The 17953-nt window shown below is 59.6% G+C and overlaps 1 protein-coding gene across 1 annotated transcript; it reads right to left on the bottom strand.

The window, feature by feature from the left end:
• Positions 1-609: 609 nt before the first annotated feature.
• RTN4R (reticulon 4 receptor) lies at positions 610-17281 on the bottom strand (the record flags this gene model as incomplete). The annotated part of the gene is given in 15 exon segments (XM_017856635.1): positions 610-620; positions 1790-1915; positions 5075-5139; positions 5765-5852; positions 5855-5890; positions 5923-6067; positions 6069-6347; positions 6349-6542; positions 6545-6775; positions 6778-6832; positions 6834-6965; positions 6968-7173; positions 7485-7655; positions 12756-12806; positions 17167-17281. Coding segments are annotated over 15 exon segments (1905 nt in total), but the record flags the coding sequence as incomplete, so codon positions are not given.
• Between the last annotated feature and the right edge of the window lie 672 nt (positions 17282-17953).

Genomic DNA, 17953 nt, shown 5'->3' with positions numbered 1-17953 from the left:
CAGCAAGGCAAGAACCTTGGGATGCAGAAAGCCCTCTGTCCTTGCAATGAGGCAGGGCTCTAATTGGGGTTTAATTGAACTGAGTAACAGAAGCCATCTATAGAGAACTAAACTAAAACAGCAAAACTAAAAGAGCACCCTGTAACACAGGCTCACTGGGGCTTCGGCTGTAAACATTCACCCCTAGACACTGCCGTGGGGTTGGACCTCCACAGCCTGCTCGTCTGTATGTTCACCTAGAGATCTGAGCGGCAGAGCACTGAAGCAGGCCACATCCTCATTGCATGTCCTATGAAGGGAACAAGGAAGGGGACCTTTCCTGTTTCGCCAGCACACAGCAGGTGCCTAATAAATGCATGGCCAACTGGTCAGAGAGAGAGGGACCTTCCGTTGAGCCCAGCCACAGTACAGGCTGGGAGGGCAGGACTCCTGCCTAGCTTGGCACCCTTTCCTGTGCTCTGGTGGCTGTGAGCCTGGCCCTGTCCCCTAGTCAGCAGGCCTCTGCTGACCCCACATGCAATCTGCTGTTCGTGCCAAGAAAGTGCTGCCTGTGTGACTCTCAGAATGTCAGGTTGGGTGCTCCTCCACTGAGGTCAGGGTCAGGAGTCCCTAGGCCAGCTCTGGGGGGTCCACAGGGCGTGAGAGGGGCTCAGGCAGCCAGCCCAGCCCAGCCTGGTTCCACTGCTTACTGTGTGGCCTTGGGGGGCTCCCTTGGTTTTCTGGGGCCTGGGGAATCAGGCTCGAGCTTGGTCCTGTGGTCTGAATCCAAGAAGACAGGTTGTGGGTGGGGACAGTTGGAGAGAGGGGCAGCCTCGCCTCAGCTTTGGGCCTGTGTGGCAGAAGCAGAAGCACCCTGTCTGGCCCTTCCGCTGGAGGCCTCAGCCATCATGGCCCTCTGTGAGCTCCTCGAAGGCTGGACCCAAGCAGGGACCTCTTCTTCCATGAGGGTTTACTCATTCCTCAAAACAGGCACAAAAGCAGAGGGCTATTGAGGGGTAGTGACCTGCTCCTGGCTCTGGCCGTGCGAGTCTGGGCACTAGGGATCCACTCCATGACCACCTGGCTGGGTGAGAACCAGGCTGGAGGATCAGGGAGAGCTTCTTGGAGAAGGGAGTGGGGTCAGAACTCAATACTGAGCAAAGTGGAAGGACCAAGAAGAAGATCCTAAGGAGTTCTGGGGCTGGGGGCTGGGGATTGGGAGCCATAGGAGAGACGAGGCTGGACAGGTGCCTGCTCCTCCACCCACTGGCTCAGATCTCCAGGCTTGGCCCGGCAAGTGTCCCCTGCCCCTGGGATCAGGACTTCCCTGCAGCATAGAGGTGGGTAGGGAGTGCGACCTACCTGGAAGGGCTTCTGGAGAGGTGTGCCCTGGCAGAGCCCCACCTCCCCCAGGAGAAGATAATAGCACCAGGCCCCAGCCCTGGAGAAGCCTGACCAACCAGGGAAGTCCCACGGCCTCCTCCATGGAGCTCCGCCTCTAGACCTAGGGTTGGCACTTTGGGGTCAGGCCAGCTGCTGGGGAGCCCTTGGCCCTGACACATGCACCCTCCCAACAGGAGTGGGGCTCTGGGGGCCACTGGGCTCACGCCCATCACAGCCACTCTCCAAGGCCTTGGCACAATGGGGTCCTTGAGCTGCTGTGCCCCGGGGGGTGCGCTGAGATACGCCCTTTGCTGACAGTGGTCATTGCACTTTTCCCACCCGGGCCTCACGTGGGGAGCCCTGCCAAGCCCAGGCTGTGGTGTACACAGGGGCTGGGCTGCAGGGCAGGGCTCTGGAGTGGCCTCACCCGGAGCAGGGTGGGAAAAGGAGTCAGCTGGGGTCCAGGCAGGACTAAGGCCAAAGCCACCAGTGAGAAATCTGGACATGAGGGTGGCCACCAGGCGGGCACCTTGGGGGAAATTGCGCTTCCTCACTGTGGCCAGAGGTGGCCTGAAGGTCAGCTGACCAGACACAGAGCTGCCTCAGTCACAAGCCCGCCACAGCTCAGTGTGCCACCCCTGAGTGACATCCCCAGACCGACTGGCACAGTGGAGGGAATTGACACCCAGGGTCTTGTGATGTCCCCAGGCACTGGGATGGAGAAGCAGCGCAGCACTCTGGGGCACAGACACAGTTGGCAGCAAAGGGTCTGCTCCCGCGTGGCCTTGGGTCCAATCCTGCCCCACACGTCGCTTCATGCCTCTGGGCCTCCGTTTCCTCACTGTGCCCTGGGGACATTAGCAGTGTCTTCCAGCAGGGATGTGAGTGTGAGGTGCCCATCCTCCCCAGGGAGGCTGCCAGCTGCAGGCAGCCTGGCAGTGAGGAGCCCTCACCCCTGCTGCCACCGCAGTGGCCAGCCCCTGGGCCCCAGCTCACACCACAAACACTTGCCTCCCTCTCAACTTGCATGTTCTCAGTCTCGCTGGACATTAGTTTACCATCGGCTGCTGAACATTCGGCAGCTTCTATTATTTCAGAACTAATTTAAGGATTAAAAAATAATTCTCCCAATTACTATGCAAAGCCCTGGGCAGCCAAATAAACAGGGGGCAGGCACTGCCATCCAAGGAAAGGGCCCCCCCTGCAGCCTTGGGCAGACAGCTGTGCAGGGCAGCTGCGGTACAGCTCAGCCCCCAGGGCTGCAGGGGTGGAGTCGGGGTGGCTGAGAGGGATCCCCGGGAGCAGCCCAGCCTGGGCCCAACATCTGAGGGTTGCTTGCCCCTATCCCCCACCCAGGACGGCTGCAGCCACAGTGAGCCCAGCCCCAGCTGTCACCTCCACCAATTGTGCTGGGTGGTGCTGCCCTGGCTGGGCCTGCGACACAGGGACAGGCTCATGAACTGTGAAGGATTCAGTCCACAGGGCGCCTTGGGGCTGGCCAGGCATCTTTGGACGGGGCCAGGAGAGTCTGTGGTAGACCAGCAACCCACATGGGGTGGGGGGCCAGGGTTTGATACACTCAAGGCTGATTCACGCAGCTTTAATTAGCTTCCTGCACCTGCTCTGAGGTCTGGTTGATCAAGGCTGGGCACCAGCTGCCACACCCTCACCCCCTGCCTGGTCCAGCACCTGACCTCAGGGGCCCAGCCGGCCAGGGCTGGTCAGGCAGAGCTGGGGAGTGCCAGGGTGGGCGCAGGAAGGAGCTGAGTCCCTGGGCCCTGGTCCAATGCCCCGCCCCCTCCCGGCCCCTCGTCAGCAGCGGCTGGCCGGTGAGCTCATCTCTTCCTGGGCTGTAAATATCACCCAAGTGCTCACGACTCCCAAATGTGTCCTCCAGCCGGGCCCCTCTGCTGAGCTCAGCCTGCACAGCCCACACGACACCCCCGCCCAGATGTCTTCTGGGCCTTGACAAAGCGGCCGCTCCTCTCGGCGCCCCCACCTCAGGGACGCGCGCCCCGTGCCGGCTGCTTAGGGCGGACGCCTGGGAGCCCTGCCTGCCGCCTCTACCCCATGGGAGTGTCCATGCATCCTACTGAGTCCAACTTAAAACTCGTCCACTTCCTTCTGGATCCTCTCACCCCCTCCTCAGGCCTGGTCGGACTGTGCCCAACTCCCCACCCCTGCCACTGCACAGGCCCCCACTGTGGCCTGGAGGGGAGGGTGCAGAGCCCTGAGGGCAGCTGGTGGTGACAGCCCCGAAGGTGTCCTGAGGGCGACAGATGCCTGCTTCTTAGTGAGGAGTGGGCCCAGCAGAGGTAATGAACTCCTCATCCTGGGAGGTGTACAAGCTGAGGCAGGACCTGCTGTCCTTCCACAAGCCACTGAGGGCACCAGCATCCACTGCAGGTGGGTCGCTCAGGTGGGGCTCAAGGCTCTTTGGAAATGGGTGACTTCGGTTTCCTGGCTCTGACTGCAAGGAGCCCCCAGCCTCAGCTGAGAGCCCTACCCCAGATCCAGCAGTTTGGCTGTATCTTCTCAGGCATGACAGGAGCCACTTGGGAGAAAAACTGGATTAATAAAACCCTGCCCATGCCAGTGCCCAGGCACAGCCTGGCAGACTCCTGGGCCTGGTCGTGGGGTTGCAGAGACTGGGGGTGCCAGAGGTGCTGATGGTGGAGCTCCAGGCACAGGGCAGAGACTGCACAAAATCTTGACACCAGGCTGTCCACAGAGAGGCCTCTGCTGGGGCTGCCAACGGTCTCCTGGGCCCAGAAGGCTGCAGAGGTAGCCCTGGGCAAACAGTACCCCACCCCTGCAGGGCTGCCTTGCCTGAGCTGCCCCCAGCTCTGGGGCAAGGCTACTGGCCCTAGAGCTCAGGTGAGCAAAGGGGCAAACTGCAGGTGGAGGTGTGGGCAGCCACTTGGGGTGGCCTCAGCATCTATGGGCACAGGCACAGGGTCTCTCAGAAGAGACAGTGCATGTGGGATGATCCTGAGGAGGGTACGGGTCAGACAGAACCACCGCATCCTGACTCTGCCCTGTGCTTGATGGTAGGGGTCTGAGCTCCCGCCTTGGGCCGCAGCACAGGCACAGAGAAGCTGGTGGTGGAGCTGGGGCCTTGGCTGCTAGGCGCGTCCTCCCCCCTTCTTCTCCCTGCTTCTCCTTCCCCCAGGCTTTTGGAGCCCCGGCCGCCCCCACGACCATCTGGCTCCACCAGCAACGCTCCCCACACCCTCCCCACGCCACTGTTTTCTCCCTCTCCCCCTCCCCAGCCACTGCCCTGGTGGGGAGGGGGCCCTTTCCTGGGAAGGCTTCCTGGCCACGTGGCCCTTCCCTTTTGTTTCTGAGTCCTCTTCTGCCCAGGCCGTGGGAAAGTGTGCCTGTGCATATTTCTGCCTGTGCGTATTTTTGCCTGGATGCATGTGCTGCTCTCGAGTCCATGGTGTGTGCCTGTGTGTGGATGTGTTCCCTGCCCTGCTGTGTGTGCATGCGTGTATGCATACATGGGTGTAGGGACATGCAGACCCACGAGGGCTTGTGTTTGGGGTGTGGGTATGGTGTAAGTGGGGGTGCCCCGGGCACTGACATGTGGTAGTCTCGTGTGACCACCTGGCAGTGGTGTCACAAAACTGGTGTAAGGGTCATGAACCCCCACTGGCTTGAGCCAAGCGCCTGACGCGCTCCAACTGTCCTAAAGGACCTCTCTCCGCACCTGCGAGGCGGTAGGACATGTCGTCCTCAATCTCCGCCTGCCTCCTGGGGCTGCCGGGCAGGCGACTAGCGGTGGAGGGCCCCAGAGCAAATGTTCCCCGCAGGGTGGCTGCCTATCTCCAGACCCAGGACCTGGCGATGCCTGCTCCATCGCCAGGCCTCATGCGTCAGCCACCAAGCACGCTCCATCTGTGCGGCTGCGGGGGGCAGGGGCACCTGATGTTGCCCGTGCTGTCCCAGCCTGTCCCACCCGTCGGTGCAAGGCAACTCCCCTTCTTCTGGCCTTTGTGATGAGGCGAGGGTGCCCGTCCGCGCCACCCACTGCTTCTCATCTGCCCACAGCCACCCAGCCGAGAGGCCATCAGCTTAAGAAAGAGCTACTTACTCACGTCGTTCCGATATTTTTACACAAGTAATAACATGGCATATCTCTTATATCCGCGATCTGGGCGTGGTGAGCGAGCGGTTTGCGAACAACGCTGCCGCCAAACCTGTAAACCATGATGGGGTGGAGATTGGGGTGTGTGGGCGGGAGGCGTCCGTCAGGGAGGCTGGCCTGCCCACGGTCGGCTGCCGGCTGGCCTGCGACGTGGCGAGAGAGACCCCGCTATGTACAAAACCCTGGCTGCTGAGTACCTCTCGTCGGTCCGCTGGGAGGTCAGCCCAGGGCCCCAGCACTGTCCAGAAGCACCGAGTGCCAGCGGCCCAGGCGGGCCGAAGGCTGCAGGCCGAGCTGTGGAGGGCACCTGAGCCCTCTGAGTCACCAAGTCCCGCACCCGGTGACCTGCCTGGCCCAGACGGCAGTGCTGCGGGCTGTCTTGCCAGGGAACGGCCTGGCCTCGGCGAGGCCTGAGGTTGGGAACCCTGGTGGCTCAGAGCCCTCGGCGCCTGCCGTTGAGCGGGCTCAGCAGAGCCCAGGCAGAGTCCCAAAGGGCGCGAGTCAGTTGAATGTCCGTGGGCCAGAGCAGTTGCCTGGGGGCGTCCCAGGCGGCACGCCGTCCCTTCTGCATTGTAACCTGTCCCGAAGCCTGTCTCCCAGGCTCAGCCCGAGGGCCGTTGTCGGCGGCGTCTGTTGCGCAGCACTTTGAGAAGCCCAGCGGCTTCCTCTCGGTGGCCTGCCGTCCGATTGGTATGTAAAGGCGATGGCCACAGCGCAGCCCTGCATGGTCATTGGCAGCTATGCGTATCAGAGTCGACGACCAAGCCAGGCGATGTGGGAGGCCTGCCAGGGCACCTGAGGAGGAGCCGCGAAACTCTGCAGCCAGGGCCCAGAGGCGGGCGTGGCCGGCAGTCACACACCCAGGGGGGTTGTCGTTGAGCTCTCAGGTACTGCAGGGCACGCCAGGGGGCCAGCGGCCTCGGGTGTGCCCCAGCGCTGATAGATGTTGGCAAACAGATAGCAGTGTCATGAGGCCGGCCAAGGTCACGAAAGGCATGCGGAGCACGTGTGCCAGGCCGGTTCTGGTGCGCAGGAGACGGTCGGAGGCCACCCCCTGTACAGCCGCGGAAGGCACGCTGCTCGGGGCACGCTGGAGATGCCGGTGCCCGTGCAGAGAGTGGTGAGGTTGCCCAGTCGCGGTCAAGGTGTCATTCAGCAGCGCCTGCAGCGCGTCCTGTCCTGCGGTAGAGTACTGCAGGGCAGCCAGGCCACGGAACAGGCCCCTGACCCGCTCCTGCAGGCCGCAGGCGGTTTCCAGGTGCGCGTGTGCAGGCGCCCAGGCTCGTGGAAGGTGCAGAGCGTCCACGACCGGAGCTGTGCCGTTGCTCGCTGAGGCCAGCTGCTCCAGGAGGGCCAGGCCAAGTGAAGGCCGGCCGGCGTCACTTCGGGCCAGCAACATTCGAGTTGCAGCCACAGGGATGGTGAGGTTGCGGCAGGCGCGGAAAGCTGGCCCCAGCTGGCCACATGTGAGATGCGCGTTTGGCCGTGTCAGGAAGTGCCGCTGGCTGGAGCAGGGATGCCCGCCGCGGGCACAGCCTGAAGGCCCTGCTGGGGGCAGCTTGTTGTCACCTTGGGCTCATTGTAGCATACACAGGCGCCTGGGCACGGGGCTGCCACCCGCCAGGCCTGCAGCCAGAGCACCCATGCCAGCAGCCGGCTCCCTGCGGGCAGAAGACAGAGTGGTTAGCAGGCAGGGCAGGGGTACTGGAGAAGTTGGAGGTTTTGCTAGAGCCAGGTGGGCCCTGGGGATTGGGTCTCAGGAAGGCCTGGGGCTAGGTCCAAGATGTGGCCACCACCCTGGTAATCGCGGTGTTGGGATCCCTGCTTCACAGGCCTCATGGACAACGCTGGGCTAGAACATGCCTTGGAGTCACACACTCCACCCTGGAAGCCACATCTGCAGACTCCCCATACCACACATCTGGTGCCCACACACCCGGGAGCAGCCCACTGGGTCACCAGGGGCACTCACTTGAAGGCCTCCTGGAATGGGCACTGGCAACTGCAGGCACCTCCTCAGGACTCCGGTGAACACAGAGCCCGCACTGCACGAGTCTCCGGGGCTCCCACGGGGGGTTCCACCCACAGGGCCTAGGAAACACTGCAGCGGGGCTGGGGTCCCTCTGGGTACCTCTGCTATCTCAGAAACAAGCTCCTGGATGCCCAAGGGTGGAGGTGGAGGGCGAGTGTGTCCAGGGCTCGGGAGGAGGAGTCACGTCCCACAACCACCCAGGCAGGCTGCTCCCTCCTCCACACATCCTCCTTTCAAGCACTTCCTGACTTGGCAGGAACCCCTCCTGAAGCCTCCGCCCCCTGGCCTCATTCTCTGCTCCATCTCCTCCCTGGGAGGAGTTCACTCCTCCCCAGCCAACCCCTGCAGTGCCAGCTGCCTGCACCCCTCCCACCCAGATGCCATCAGCAAGGACAGCCTCCCAGTGGGTTCTCCTTCAGCCCCAGGGGCCTGTAACCCCTCCTCCATTACAGGGCCAAATACACCCGGGGCTTCACCAAGGCCCTGCATGGGCAGTAGTACCTGCTGGGGTGCCACATCCAGAGCTGGTCTCACCAGTGGGGTCACCCACTCCGGAGTAAGCTTTCCTGCCTCTCATTCCACCATTGAGCCCCCACCCCTTTCCAATGCTGAAAATTCTTTCCGCCTTCAGGAGTGAGTCTATTAAAATGTGAATCCCCCTGGGAGGGTTATAGCTTATCAGCCAACACTTGAGTTATCAGCTAACACCTGCATTGACAGCTAACACCTTCCTCAGCAGCTGGCTAAGAGCAGGATTCTGCAGACAGGAGGCCAGCTAAGTGCTGGGGTTGGAGCCAGGCAGGAGGAATGAGTGGACCACAGGCCAGCTTCCCCAACCCAGAACTGTGACCCTGGGGCCCTCCCACCCGCATGGGGCCCCTGCCCCACTGGGTCCTGTCTACTTGGGCAGACAGTGCAGATGCCCCAAACACAGAGCCCAGCAAGCCCAGAACGCGCAGTGATCGCTGGGCATGTGCGTCCTCCCAGACTCAGGTTCACAGGTCCTGAGACCCCTTTCCCCACAGCCTGGGGGCCTCCTCTGCCACACTCCCAGCCCCAGGGCCATTTGTTGGCTACCAGGGAAATGGCAGCCCAGGGATGGGAGTCCAGAGGCCCCTCCCTAGGTGGGCTGGGCGAGGAAAGCACCTGGCCTTGGGTTCTCTTTAAACTGCAGACACCCTCTCTGCTCTCTTCCTATACACTCTTCCTAGGAAAGTGGGGCCTGACCATGCTAGCTCCCCATTGCTGTCTCACCTGCTGTCACCAGAGAGAAAACTGTGCTATGTAAATGGCACTTCCTGTCCTGGGGCCAGGTGGGGTGGAGGCCCCAGGTGCTCTGGGGGCAGGGTCAGGACTCACATTACGGACCACACCACACCACCGACTGTGGGGGTCACCAACTGAGCCTTGTCACCAACCATACGGTGTGGCTGCACCCACCAAGACTAGCCACCCATGGTGGCCACGCCTGCCACACCACCACTGAGCCGCGCCACCATCCCACCACCGTCCTGTGGCTCTAGGCCTGAAGCGGTGGGCTGTGAGTCTGGCTGTGGTTGGGGCTCAGCTCACTCCCCCTGAACTGAGCCCTGTGCTCAGGGATCTCCTCCCTCCCAAAGCTGCTGTGTCCACTCTAAACATGGCCCCAGTGAGGAGCCAGAACTGAGCCACACAGTGGTGCGGGGTCAGGGGAGACAAGGGAGGACATGGGGGAGTGGCCAAGTGGCGCTCAGTTCTGCCAGGAAGTGGGTATTGGGCGCAAAGACACGGCTCGGTTCCTGCCGAGACAACTGCTTTTCGTAAACCAACTTCTGAGAGTCGGGTGAGGTGGGCTCTCTCCTCGCTGCAGCCACGGTAATTGGCTCCAGCCCGGCCCCCCTTGGGGCCTGCCCGCTGGTCTCCATGGCAACCCCTCTGCTGCGCGAGCAGGAGGGGGCATCTTTTTATGAGATAATCAAACCCAACTTTGTAGCATGGGTTTGTCTTCACAGCTGGGGCCCTGGAGTGAGGGAGACCCAGCCAGGTGGTGGGAGGGCATCCTCTGACCCCACCCCAGGGGGCCAGACCTGTGACTCACCGGCCTCCTCCCTGTCCCCATGGTGGACTGCAGCCCCTTACAACCCCAAAAGACCTCCCTGGCCCGTGGCCCCTGACCTGTTCCCTGGGCTCTGCAGCCTCAAGGCCACAAGGTCTCTCTGGCCCTCTATCTGTCTTTCTCTCTCTTCTATCTGCCCGGCCAACTCTAACAGGATACTCTACTGTCCTTCTAGAGACAGCCTGGCCTCCCTGCCTGCCATCACCCCACTTTCCACTCTCACCCAGTCTCACCCTGGTCCCAGTTCTCACAGATCATCCAGTGTGAGCTCTGTCCTTCCTGCCCCCTGTATATGGGGTGAGCAACCAGCCCTGCCATGGCCCCAGCTCTCACAAAGAAACCATGGAGAGTGTGCCTGTCCACCGTCCCCACCCAGGACAGCCCTGCGGCCACCTGAGCCTGTGAGGGCCCCAGCAGGCTCTCCTCCGTCTCCAAGCTGCACACAAACTGGCACATCTGTGCCTCTCCCACCCTCCCAGGCCAATTTGCATCTCTTCTTTCCTCCAGGGTCTCCTCCTGGGACTCCCCCGGAGGATGGCCCTACTGGCTGTCAGGGCTGGGTTATAGCTGGGAGCTCCTGTCTTAGCCCAGGCCTGGCTCCGGAGCCACGGTCTGGGGAGGGCTGGCTCTCCTGCCTGGAAGGCTCTGAGCTTTCCCAGGGGGGGACAATGACCGGATACTGACCCAGGGCCTCTCCCTGCAGCAGCCAGACTGGGCAGGGCAGGACCCAGGATTACCAGGCTGAGGGCCTAGGAGGCTGGGCAGCAAACAGTCCAGGACACATCCCCCTGACGGGAGCAACAGGCGGCCCAGGTGGGCACCTGCACCATCAGCTCCGCTGAGTGGAGGGCTGTTCATGTTCACCACAGGAGGGAGTGAGGAGGGAGGGGGAGGGGAGAGGAAGTGAGAGGAGGCAGAGGGAGGTGGGTGAGGAGGGCAGGAGCAGAGGTGAGGGGTGGAGAAAGGGGATGGGGAGGTGGCGGTGGGAGGTTCTAGGGATGTGCCCAGCTGGCAGGCAGGCAGGCGGCTGCTGAGGTCAGCAGCTCACCCCAGCAGCCCAGGTAGCTAAGCCGAGCCGAGTAGGGATGGCCTTCTTCATGTCGTCCCTGGCCCCAACTGTTCCTGGGGCCCCGCCCACCTCCGTGCCCTGCCAAGCCTGGGTTGAGGTCCCACAGGGATGCCTCTGCCTCTGCCCAGCGAGGCCAGGAGGCAGCGCAGGGCAGGCAGCTGTGGAGGCCCCAAGCACCGGCTTTCATCGCACATAGCTCGGCGCCCTCAGGCCCCGATGCCGCCCCTGGGCTGTGATCACCGGAGGGTCCCATCACCTGCTATAAAAAGATGTGAGTCAGCAATACATTTACAGATTAGGAAACTAGGCAGTGAGTGGTTAAGCCCTGCCCTGCCCCACCCCAGACTACCCAGGCGGAGAGGTGGCCAAGGGAGACAGTCACAGTGCTGCCCAGAGGGACCACGAGGCGTGTCCTGCCCAAGCATGAAGGCTGGTGGCCTGGCTAGTAATGGGGGAGGGTACGGAGGGGCTGGGCTGCAGGCCACGTGCAGAGGGGCAGGCAGCGTGCTCCTGTGCCAAGGGTGGCTGGGAGGGGAATCTCCAGGGAGGTTCTGAGCTGCTGCTTCCCAGGGCTGGGGTAAGAGGCTGCAGAGGGCTGGGGCTGGGGGTGGGGCCAGCTGTAGCACAGCCGGGACAGCAGTCAGCTCAGGATCCTCTCAGACACTAGCCATGTCCCCGTGAGGCGGTCACGTCACAGACCACAGTTATGAGGCAGAACAGGAGGCCACAGCTCAGTGCACCAAGGCCAGAAATAGCTCTGGGCGGGGGTGGTGGGCCTGTGTCATCCCCACACCACAGAGGGTCAGGGCACCCCTCCCACGCCTGCTCCCCACTCCTGGCCCTCCACCACTGACTCACTCCCCCCGCCCCCCCACCCATCTGTCCCCCAGTCCTCGCTTGCTTCTCACATGCACACCCACCCGCCATCCATCCTCAGGCCCACAGACACGTGCAGGGGCAGCCAGAATTCCCACGGCGTTTCCTGTGCCCTTCCAGGGCTCCGGGTGCTGGGGCAGGAGGTTGGCAGCAGCTCCTGGTGGGGGCAGTCTGCCCTTGAGGGGTCCTGAATCTCCTAAGGAAGTGGGTACCAGCCCCTGTTGCCCTGGCCCTGGCCCCTGCTCCTTGTTAATCTTGGCTGCGGTGGCGGGGTAGGCAGTTGAGGTCAATACCAGGCAAGGACACCTGCCATGGTGAGAGGGCACTGGGCCCAGACTGAAGCAGCTCCAGGCCTAGCTAGCTACATGCTGTGGAGGAAACTGAGGCCCAGTGTGGGAGCCTTCGGGACTGGCCTCCTGAGTGTGCCTGGTGCTCCCTCAGCCCTTTTGGCTCCACGCCTTGCCCTGGCCAGCAGGGCTTGTCCCTGCCCTGTTATGCTGGGCTCACCAGAGACAACAAGATGTGGGTGGGTCCAGGGCCAGCAGCCAGGCCATGGGCTGGGCCCTTCAGTCCAGCAAATTCTCTTGGAGGGGGTGTCAAGTTTATTGACCCATTTTACAGATGAGGAACATGAGAACTGGTGTGGGTATAATCAATAGCAAACACCATCAAAGGTCAAATCCAGTCATATGCTACTTACAAGAAACGTGCCTGAAAGTACATAAAATCTTATAATTAAATATATTGTCAGACAAATAATAACAAGTAAAGCAGGAGAAGCCACAGCCCCGGGGGCTAGCAGGCCTCCCAGCCTCATGGCCCCAGGGGTGTTGAAAGGTCTTGCTGGGCAGTAAAGGCTCAGCCACCCCAGCTTCTAACCTGAGCCCCACAGTCCTGTTTCCAGCCAGTAGGGCACCCTGAGAGGGTACACCTTTCAAGTCAAAGACCCTGAAGCTAGCAGAGGATGGCCTGGCCCAGGTGAGAGCTGGCAGCACTGGATGGCACCCTCACCCCAAGGACACATCAATGTGGGCCACAACGTGCAAGATCATCTACTCCCTTGGCCCTCCCTCTGTCCCTTGGCAAGGTGTAAAGTGGCCCCTGTCGCAGGTGCTGTGCGGAGTGCTGCCCGCACAAGACCAGGCCGAGGAGCCAGGTTCCAGGCACTCACGGTCCAGGGCCAGCTGACCACGGGTGGCCACCCTGCTGCACGACAGGTACCCTACGGGAGGGTTAGGAGACACAGAGGCCTGAGCTGGCCCCAGGCAGCATGAGGATGTTGGCAGGAGCCCAGGAGCCCACTGCCAGCCAAAGGGTCTTGGCAGAGCTCCTAGTGGGCAGGATCCTTGGCCTGGCACCTAGGCCTCAAGGATTCATGTTTGGTCAAGGCTGGGCTGCCTGTGTGGAGGGCTCCAGAACCTTGCCCCATCCAGCCCACACACCCCTCACTGGAGGTGCACCCTCCTCGGCTCCCACCCCAGTGAGCCCCACACTGGGGGTCCCTGGGGGCTCTGCCCAGTGGAGGCCTCACCCAGCCCAGGGCACAGCCAGTATTCCCTTGCCCCACAGGAGGCTAGAGCCCACCCTGCTCCTCCACGCTCTATCAGGAGCCAACAAACACCCGCTGCCTAATTATCTGGAGAATTCTGTCTCCACCAAGGGCTCATCTTGGTCCCACAGTTAATTCAATCCAGCAGCCACAGCGAGCTGAGTCCCCAGAGGATGCTAATGAGGAAGTGGCCGGTAGCTGGCATGCTCCCACCCTGGGGATGCACCCTGAGCCAGGCCTGGGCCCAGCATTGCCATATACCTGCCTCCCAGACCCATCTGCCTGCCTGACCCTGCCCAGTACCTGGTGCCTAGCCCTCCATTCCCATGGGCTAGCATCCAGACCTAAGCCCCAGCCCTCCCATACTCCCCCAGGGCCCTAAATCTGCTGCATGCACAAGGCTGACCACTGCCTGTGAGCCCAGAGTGTTGGCCTTGACAGGGCAGGAGGAAGTACAAGAGCACATGCTCAGGGTGCACGAGCCAGGAGCACAGACTCAGTGCATGCAATGGGGACCCCTGGGGGTGTACACAATAGGCATGCATGCTGGAAACACACAATAAGAGCCCCCAGGCTGGTCAGGGCTCAGGCAGAGTCCACGGAGCAGTAGAGGGTTGCTGGGATGTGAGCCCCTCCCAGGAGCCAGGGCCCGGCTGGAGGGTCTGCACGCCACTGCAGTGAAGGAAGACGGGTGGGCACATCCCCATGCGTTCTCTCGCCCTCGGCACTTGTAAAACATGATCAACCAGGCAGGCGAGCGGCCTCTGCCCGAGCAGAATTTATTCTGCTGTGAAAAGACACGTGTGGGTCCTGAGGCTCTTGCCGGCTTGTTCTCAGCAGCCTCGGATCAGCTTCAGTCAGCAGGAGAGCAGCTGGACAGGCTCCCATTGGAGCCATCCCAGGGACCGCCCAGCTCTTCACATTAGAAACTGAGCTGGGGGCAGCAGCTGGCCCATGGCACAGGAGCAGTGCCTGGTAAGACCACGGAGAAGCCCAGTCAGGCAGGGCCAGTGGGATCCAGCGCTCCCCAGGGGATGAGGTGTCCAAGAGGTGGCAGAGGATTCTCCTCAGCCTGGGACGCTCCCATTGGAATTCCTCCAGTTGAGTCCAGAGCTCCGTGTCCGGGGGCTGGAGTGGAACCCTTTTCAGAGCCGACGGGCCTTGGCCTCCTGTTCTACTGGCACCTGGCAAACTGGCCCAAGGGCTGGCTGCTGCTTCTGTAAAGGATGTGTTATTGGCGGCCAGCCACACCTATGTGTTCACGCATTGTCCATGGCTGCTTTCCCGCGACAACAGCAGAGCTGAGTTGTTATGACACACTGTGTGGCCCACAAAGCTGGAATTATTTAGTATCACACCATTCACATCAACAGTTTGCCAACCTGGTTTGTGAGCAAGCCGAGTGTGGGTGCTGCCACCTTCACCCTCACAATGGCCCCAGCAGTTCACTCAGACCCCCACCTAATGAAAAGGAAACCAAGGGTCAGAGAAGACCACGGTCCTGCTGAAGTCACATACCCAGGTGAAAAGAGCCTAGCAACTTCAGTGCAGGCTCAGCTCTGTGGAGACCTGGGCAAGGTCAACATCGCATGGAGGCCTAGGGTGAGAGGTTCTAGACAAGAAGGAGACTCAGAAATACCGAAATACTCCGCAGGTCAAAAGAAAAATATCATTTTTGTAAAGAGGCTGTCAGGAGGCTCAGTCAAACGTGCATAAAATAGGACAACTTAACACAAATAAGTTGGGAGGGGTGGCTCACACAGCCTCCTGAGTAGCTGGGATTACACACACACACACACACACACAAAGAGAACAGAATGGTTGTAAGGAGAGGGGAACAGCAGAGGAAGTGCTGAATGACACAGTCCGACTTGGGAGGAAAGGACTCGGGTGGTACTTCAGAGGAGACAAATCCAGTGCAGGTAGTTTTGAGCAGGGCGGTGGTTTAATTGAGGTAGGGGTTCTCTGGGGACAGGGGCTCTCCATGCCAGTCCACCCACCCTGGAACCCTGCAAAGGCTGGGCCAAGGCCCCTCCCTGCACCTTGTATCAGGGACTCTGGCCAGGTCACACCAAGGTGGTTTATGAGCCATTAACATCAAGCTGCCTCCCTGGGTGGACAGGACCTGGAAAGAGGTGACTGGGGCAGATCCATGTCAATGTACTTCCCAGGACATGAGGATTCCAGACTCTGCTAAAGGGATCTTCACAGTTAAGAACAAAGAAATATTAAAGATGAGAACACTTGGTCCAGGAAACCAGAGAGGAAAGGGTGTGCAGTTCCTCCTTGCAAACAGGATGCCCTGGACCACCCTCCACGGCCTCAGGCCTGGTTGCTCCTGCAGACCCATGGCCAAGACTGTGAAGGAAAACTAGGCTGCGGAGGCATTTTCTGTCCTTGTTATCATCATTGTAAACATACTTATCATCACCATCACCATCCTATCATCATCACCATCCTCATTACCATCCTCACCACTACTATCACCACCATCATCATCACCATCATCACCATTATCACCATTACCATCCTCATCACTATCACCATCATCACTGTCACCACCACTATCATCACCATCCTCATCACCATCATCACCATCCTCATCACCATGATCACCATCACTATCATCATCACCATTCTCATCACCATAATCACCATCCTCAACACCATCATCACCATCACTATCACCATCACTATCATCATCACCATCCTCAACACCATCACCATCCTATCATCATCACCATCCTCATTACCATCCTCACCACCACTATCACCATCATCATCATCACCATCATCACCATTATCACCATTACCATCCTCATCACTATCACCACCATCACTGTCACCACCACTATCATCACCATCCTCATCACCATCATCACCATCCTCATCACCATGATCACCATCACTATCATCATCACCATTCTCATCACCATAATCACCATCCTCAACACCATCATCACCATCACTATCACCATCACTATCATCATCACCATCCTCAACACCATCATCACCATCACTATCATCATCACCATCCTCAACACCATTATCACCATTACCATCATCACCATCACTATCATCATCATCACCATCCTCATCCTCATCACCATCACCATCCTCAACACCATCACCATTACCATCATCACCATCACTATCATCATCACTATCATCATCACCATCCTCATCATCACTATCCTCAACACCATCATCACCATCACTATCACCATCATCACCATCACTATCACCATCACCATCATCACCATCCTCAACACCATCATCACCATCACTATCACCATCCCTATCATCATCACCATCCTCATCACCACCATCACCATCACTATCACCATCATCACCATCACTATCACCATCAACATCATCACCATCCTCAACACCATCATCACCATCACTATCATCATCACCATCCTCATCACTATCACCACCCTCACCATCCTCACCACCATCATCACATCACGAGCATCACCATCCTCACCACCATCATCACATCACTAGCATCACCATCCTCATCACCATCATCACTATCACTATCAATATCACCATCACTATCATCATCACCATCCTCATCAACATCACCATCATCCTCATCACCACCATTACTATCATCATCACCATCGTCACCATCATCCTTATCCTCATCACCATCACTATAACCATCATCACCATCCTCATCCTCAGCATTCCCATCACCATCCTCATCATCACCATCAGCATCCTCATCACTATCATCACCATCACCATCCTCATCCTTGTCACCTCATCACCATCAACATCTCAATCACCATCATCAGCATCCTCATCACCATCATCACCATCATCCTTATCCTCATCACTATCATCACCATCATCAGCATCACCAACCTCATCCTCATCACCATCATCACCCTCCTCATCCTCATCACCATCATCACTATCATCACCATCCTCATCCTTGTCACCATCATCACCATCAGCATCCTCATCACCTACACACCCTCCTTATCCTTGTCACCATCACCACCATCCTCATCCTCATCACCATCCTCATCCTCATCACCAGCATCACCATCAGCATCCACATCCTTGTCACCATCATCATCTTCGTCATCAGCACTATCATCACCACTATCATCACACCAGTTCTGTGTAAGGCCCTTAGATAGAGGGCAGACTGGGGCTGATCTCACACAAGGATAGGAAGCCCCAGGTGATCAGTGGGTCAGTACTGGGTGGACACCAGATATCCCTGGGCAGATGCCCTGGCCCAAGGATGGGAAGGGGAAGAGGACAAGGGAAAGGGAGTAAGGAATGAGGGTCCCTTGCCTCCCTGGGACAGCCCAAGGTGCAGTCTTTCCTCATTCCTGGAGGTTTCAGGACATTCCTGTGCTGCATCCTCCCATAGTACAGTGAGGGGGAGACTGTTAACGCCACTCCTCAGATGAGGCACTGACTGAGGCAAGTGCCTTGCTGGCCATCTTGCGAGGCCAGGAGACAGGGCACACAATGTGGGCTCCAAGATCCCTGCCCACCCCCATCCTCATCACCACTATCCTTATCACCATGATCATCCCCAGGTGATTTTGAGCAGGTAGTTTTGACCAGAGCGGTGGTTTAACTGAGGTAGGGGTTCTCTGGGGACAGGGCCTCTCCATGCCAGTCCACCCACCCTGGAACCCTGCAGAGGCTGGGCCAAGGCCCCTCCCTGCACCTTGTATCAGGGACTCTGGCCAGAGCAGACCCTGAGTCCCAGGGATGACACAGCAGGGAGGGGCAGCCACTCTGGGCTCCCTAGTTCCCCATAGCACCTCAACCTCAGCCCAGGAGGC

The sequence above is a fragment of the Rhinopithecus bieti genome, unplaced genomic scaffold (assembly GCF_001698545.2).
Source record: "Rhinopithecus bieti isolate Rb0 unplaced genomic scaffold, ASM169854v2 scaffold_44745, whole genome shotgun sequence".
In the NCBI taxonomy this organism is placed as follows: domain Eukaryota; kingdom Metazoa; phylum Chordata; class Mammalia; order Primates; family Cercopithecidae; genus Rhinopithecus; species Rhinopithecus bieti.
The sequence above is the reverse complement of the archived record's forward strand: the minus strand, read 5'-3'. Positions and strand labels throughout refer to the sequence as shown.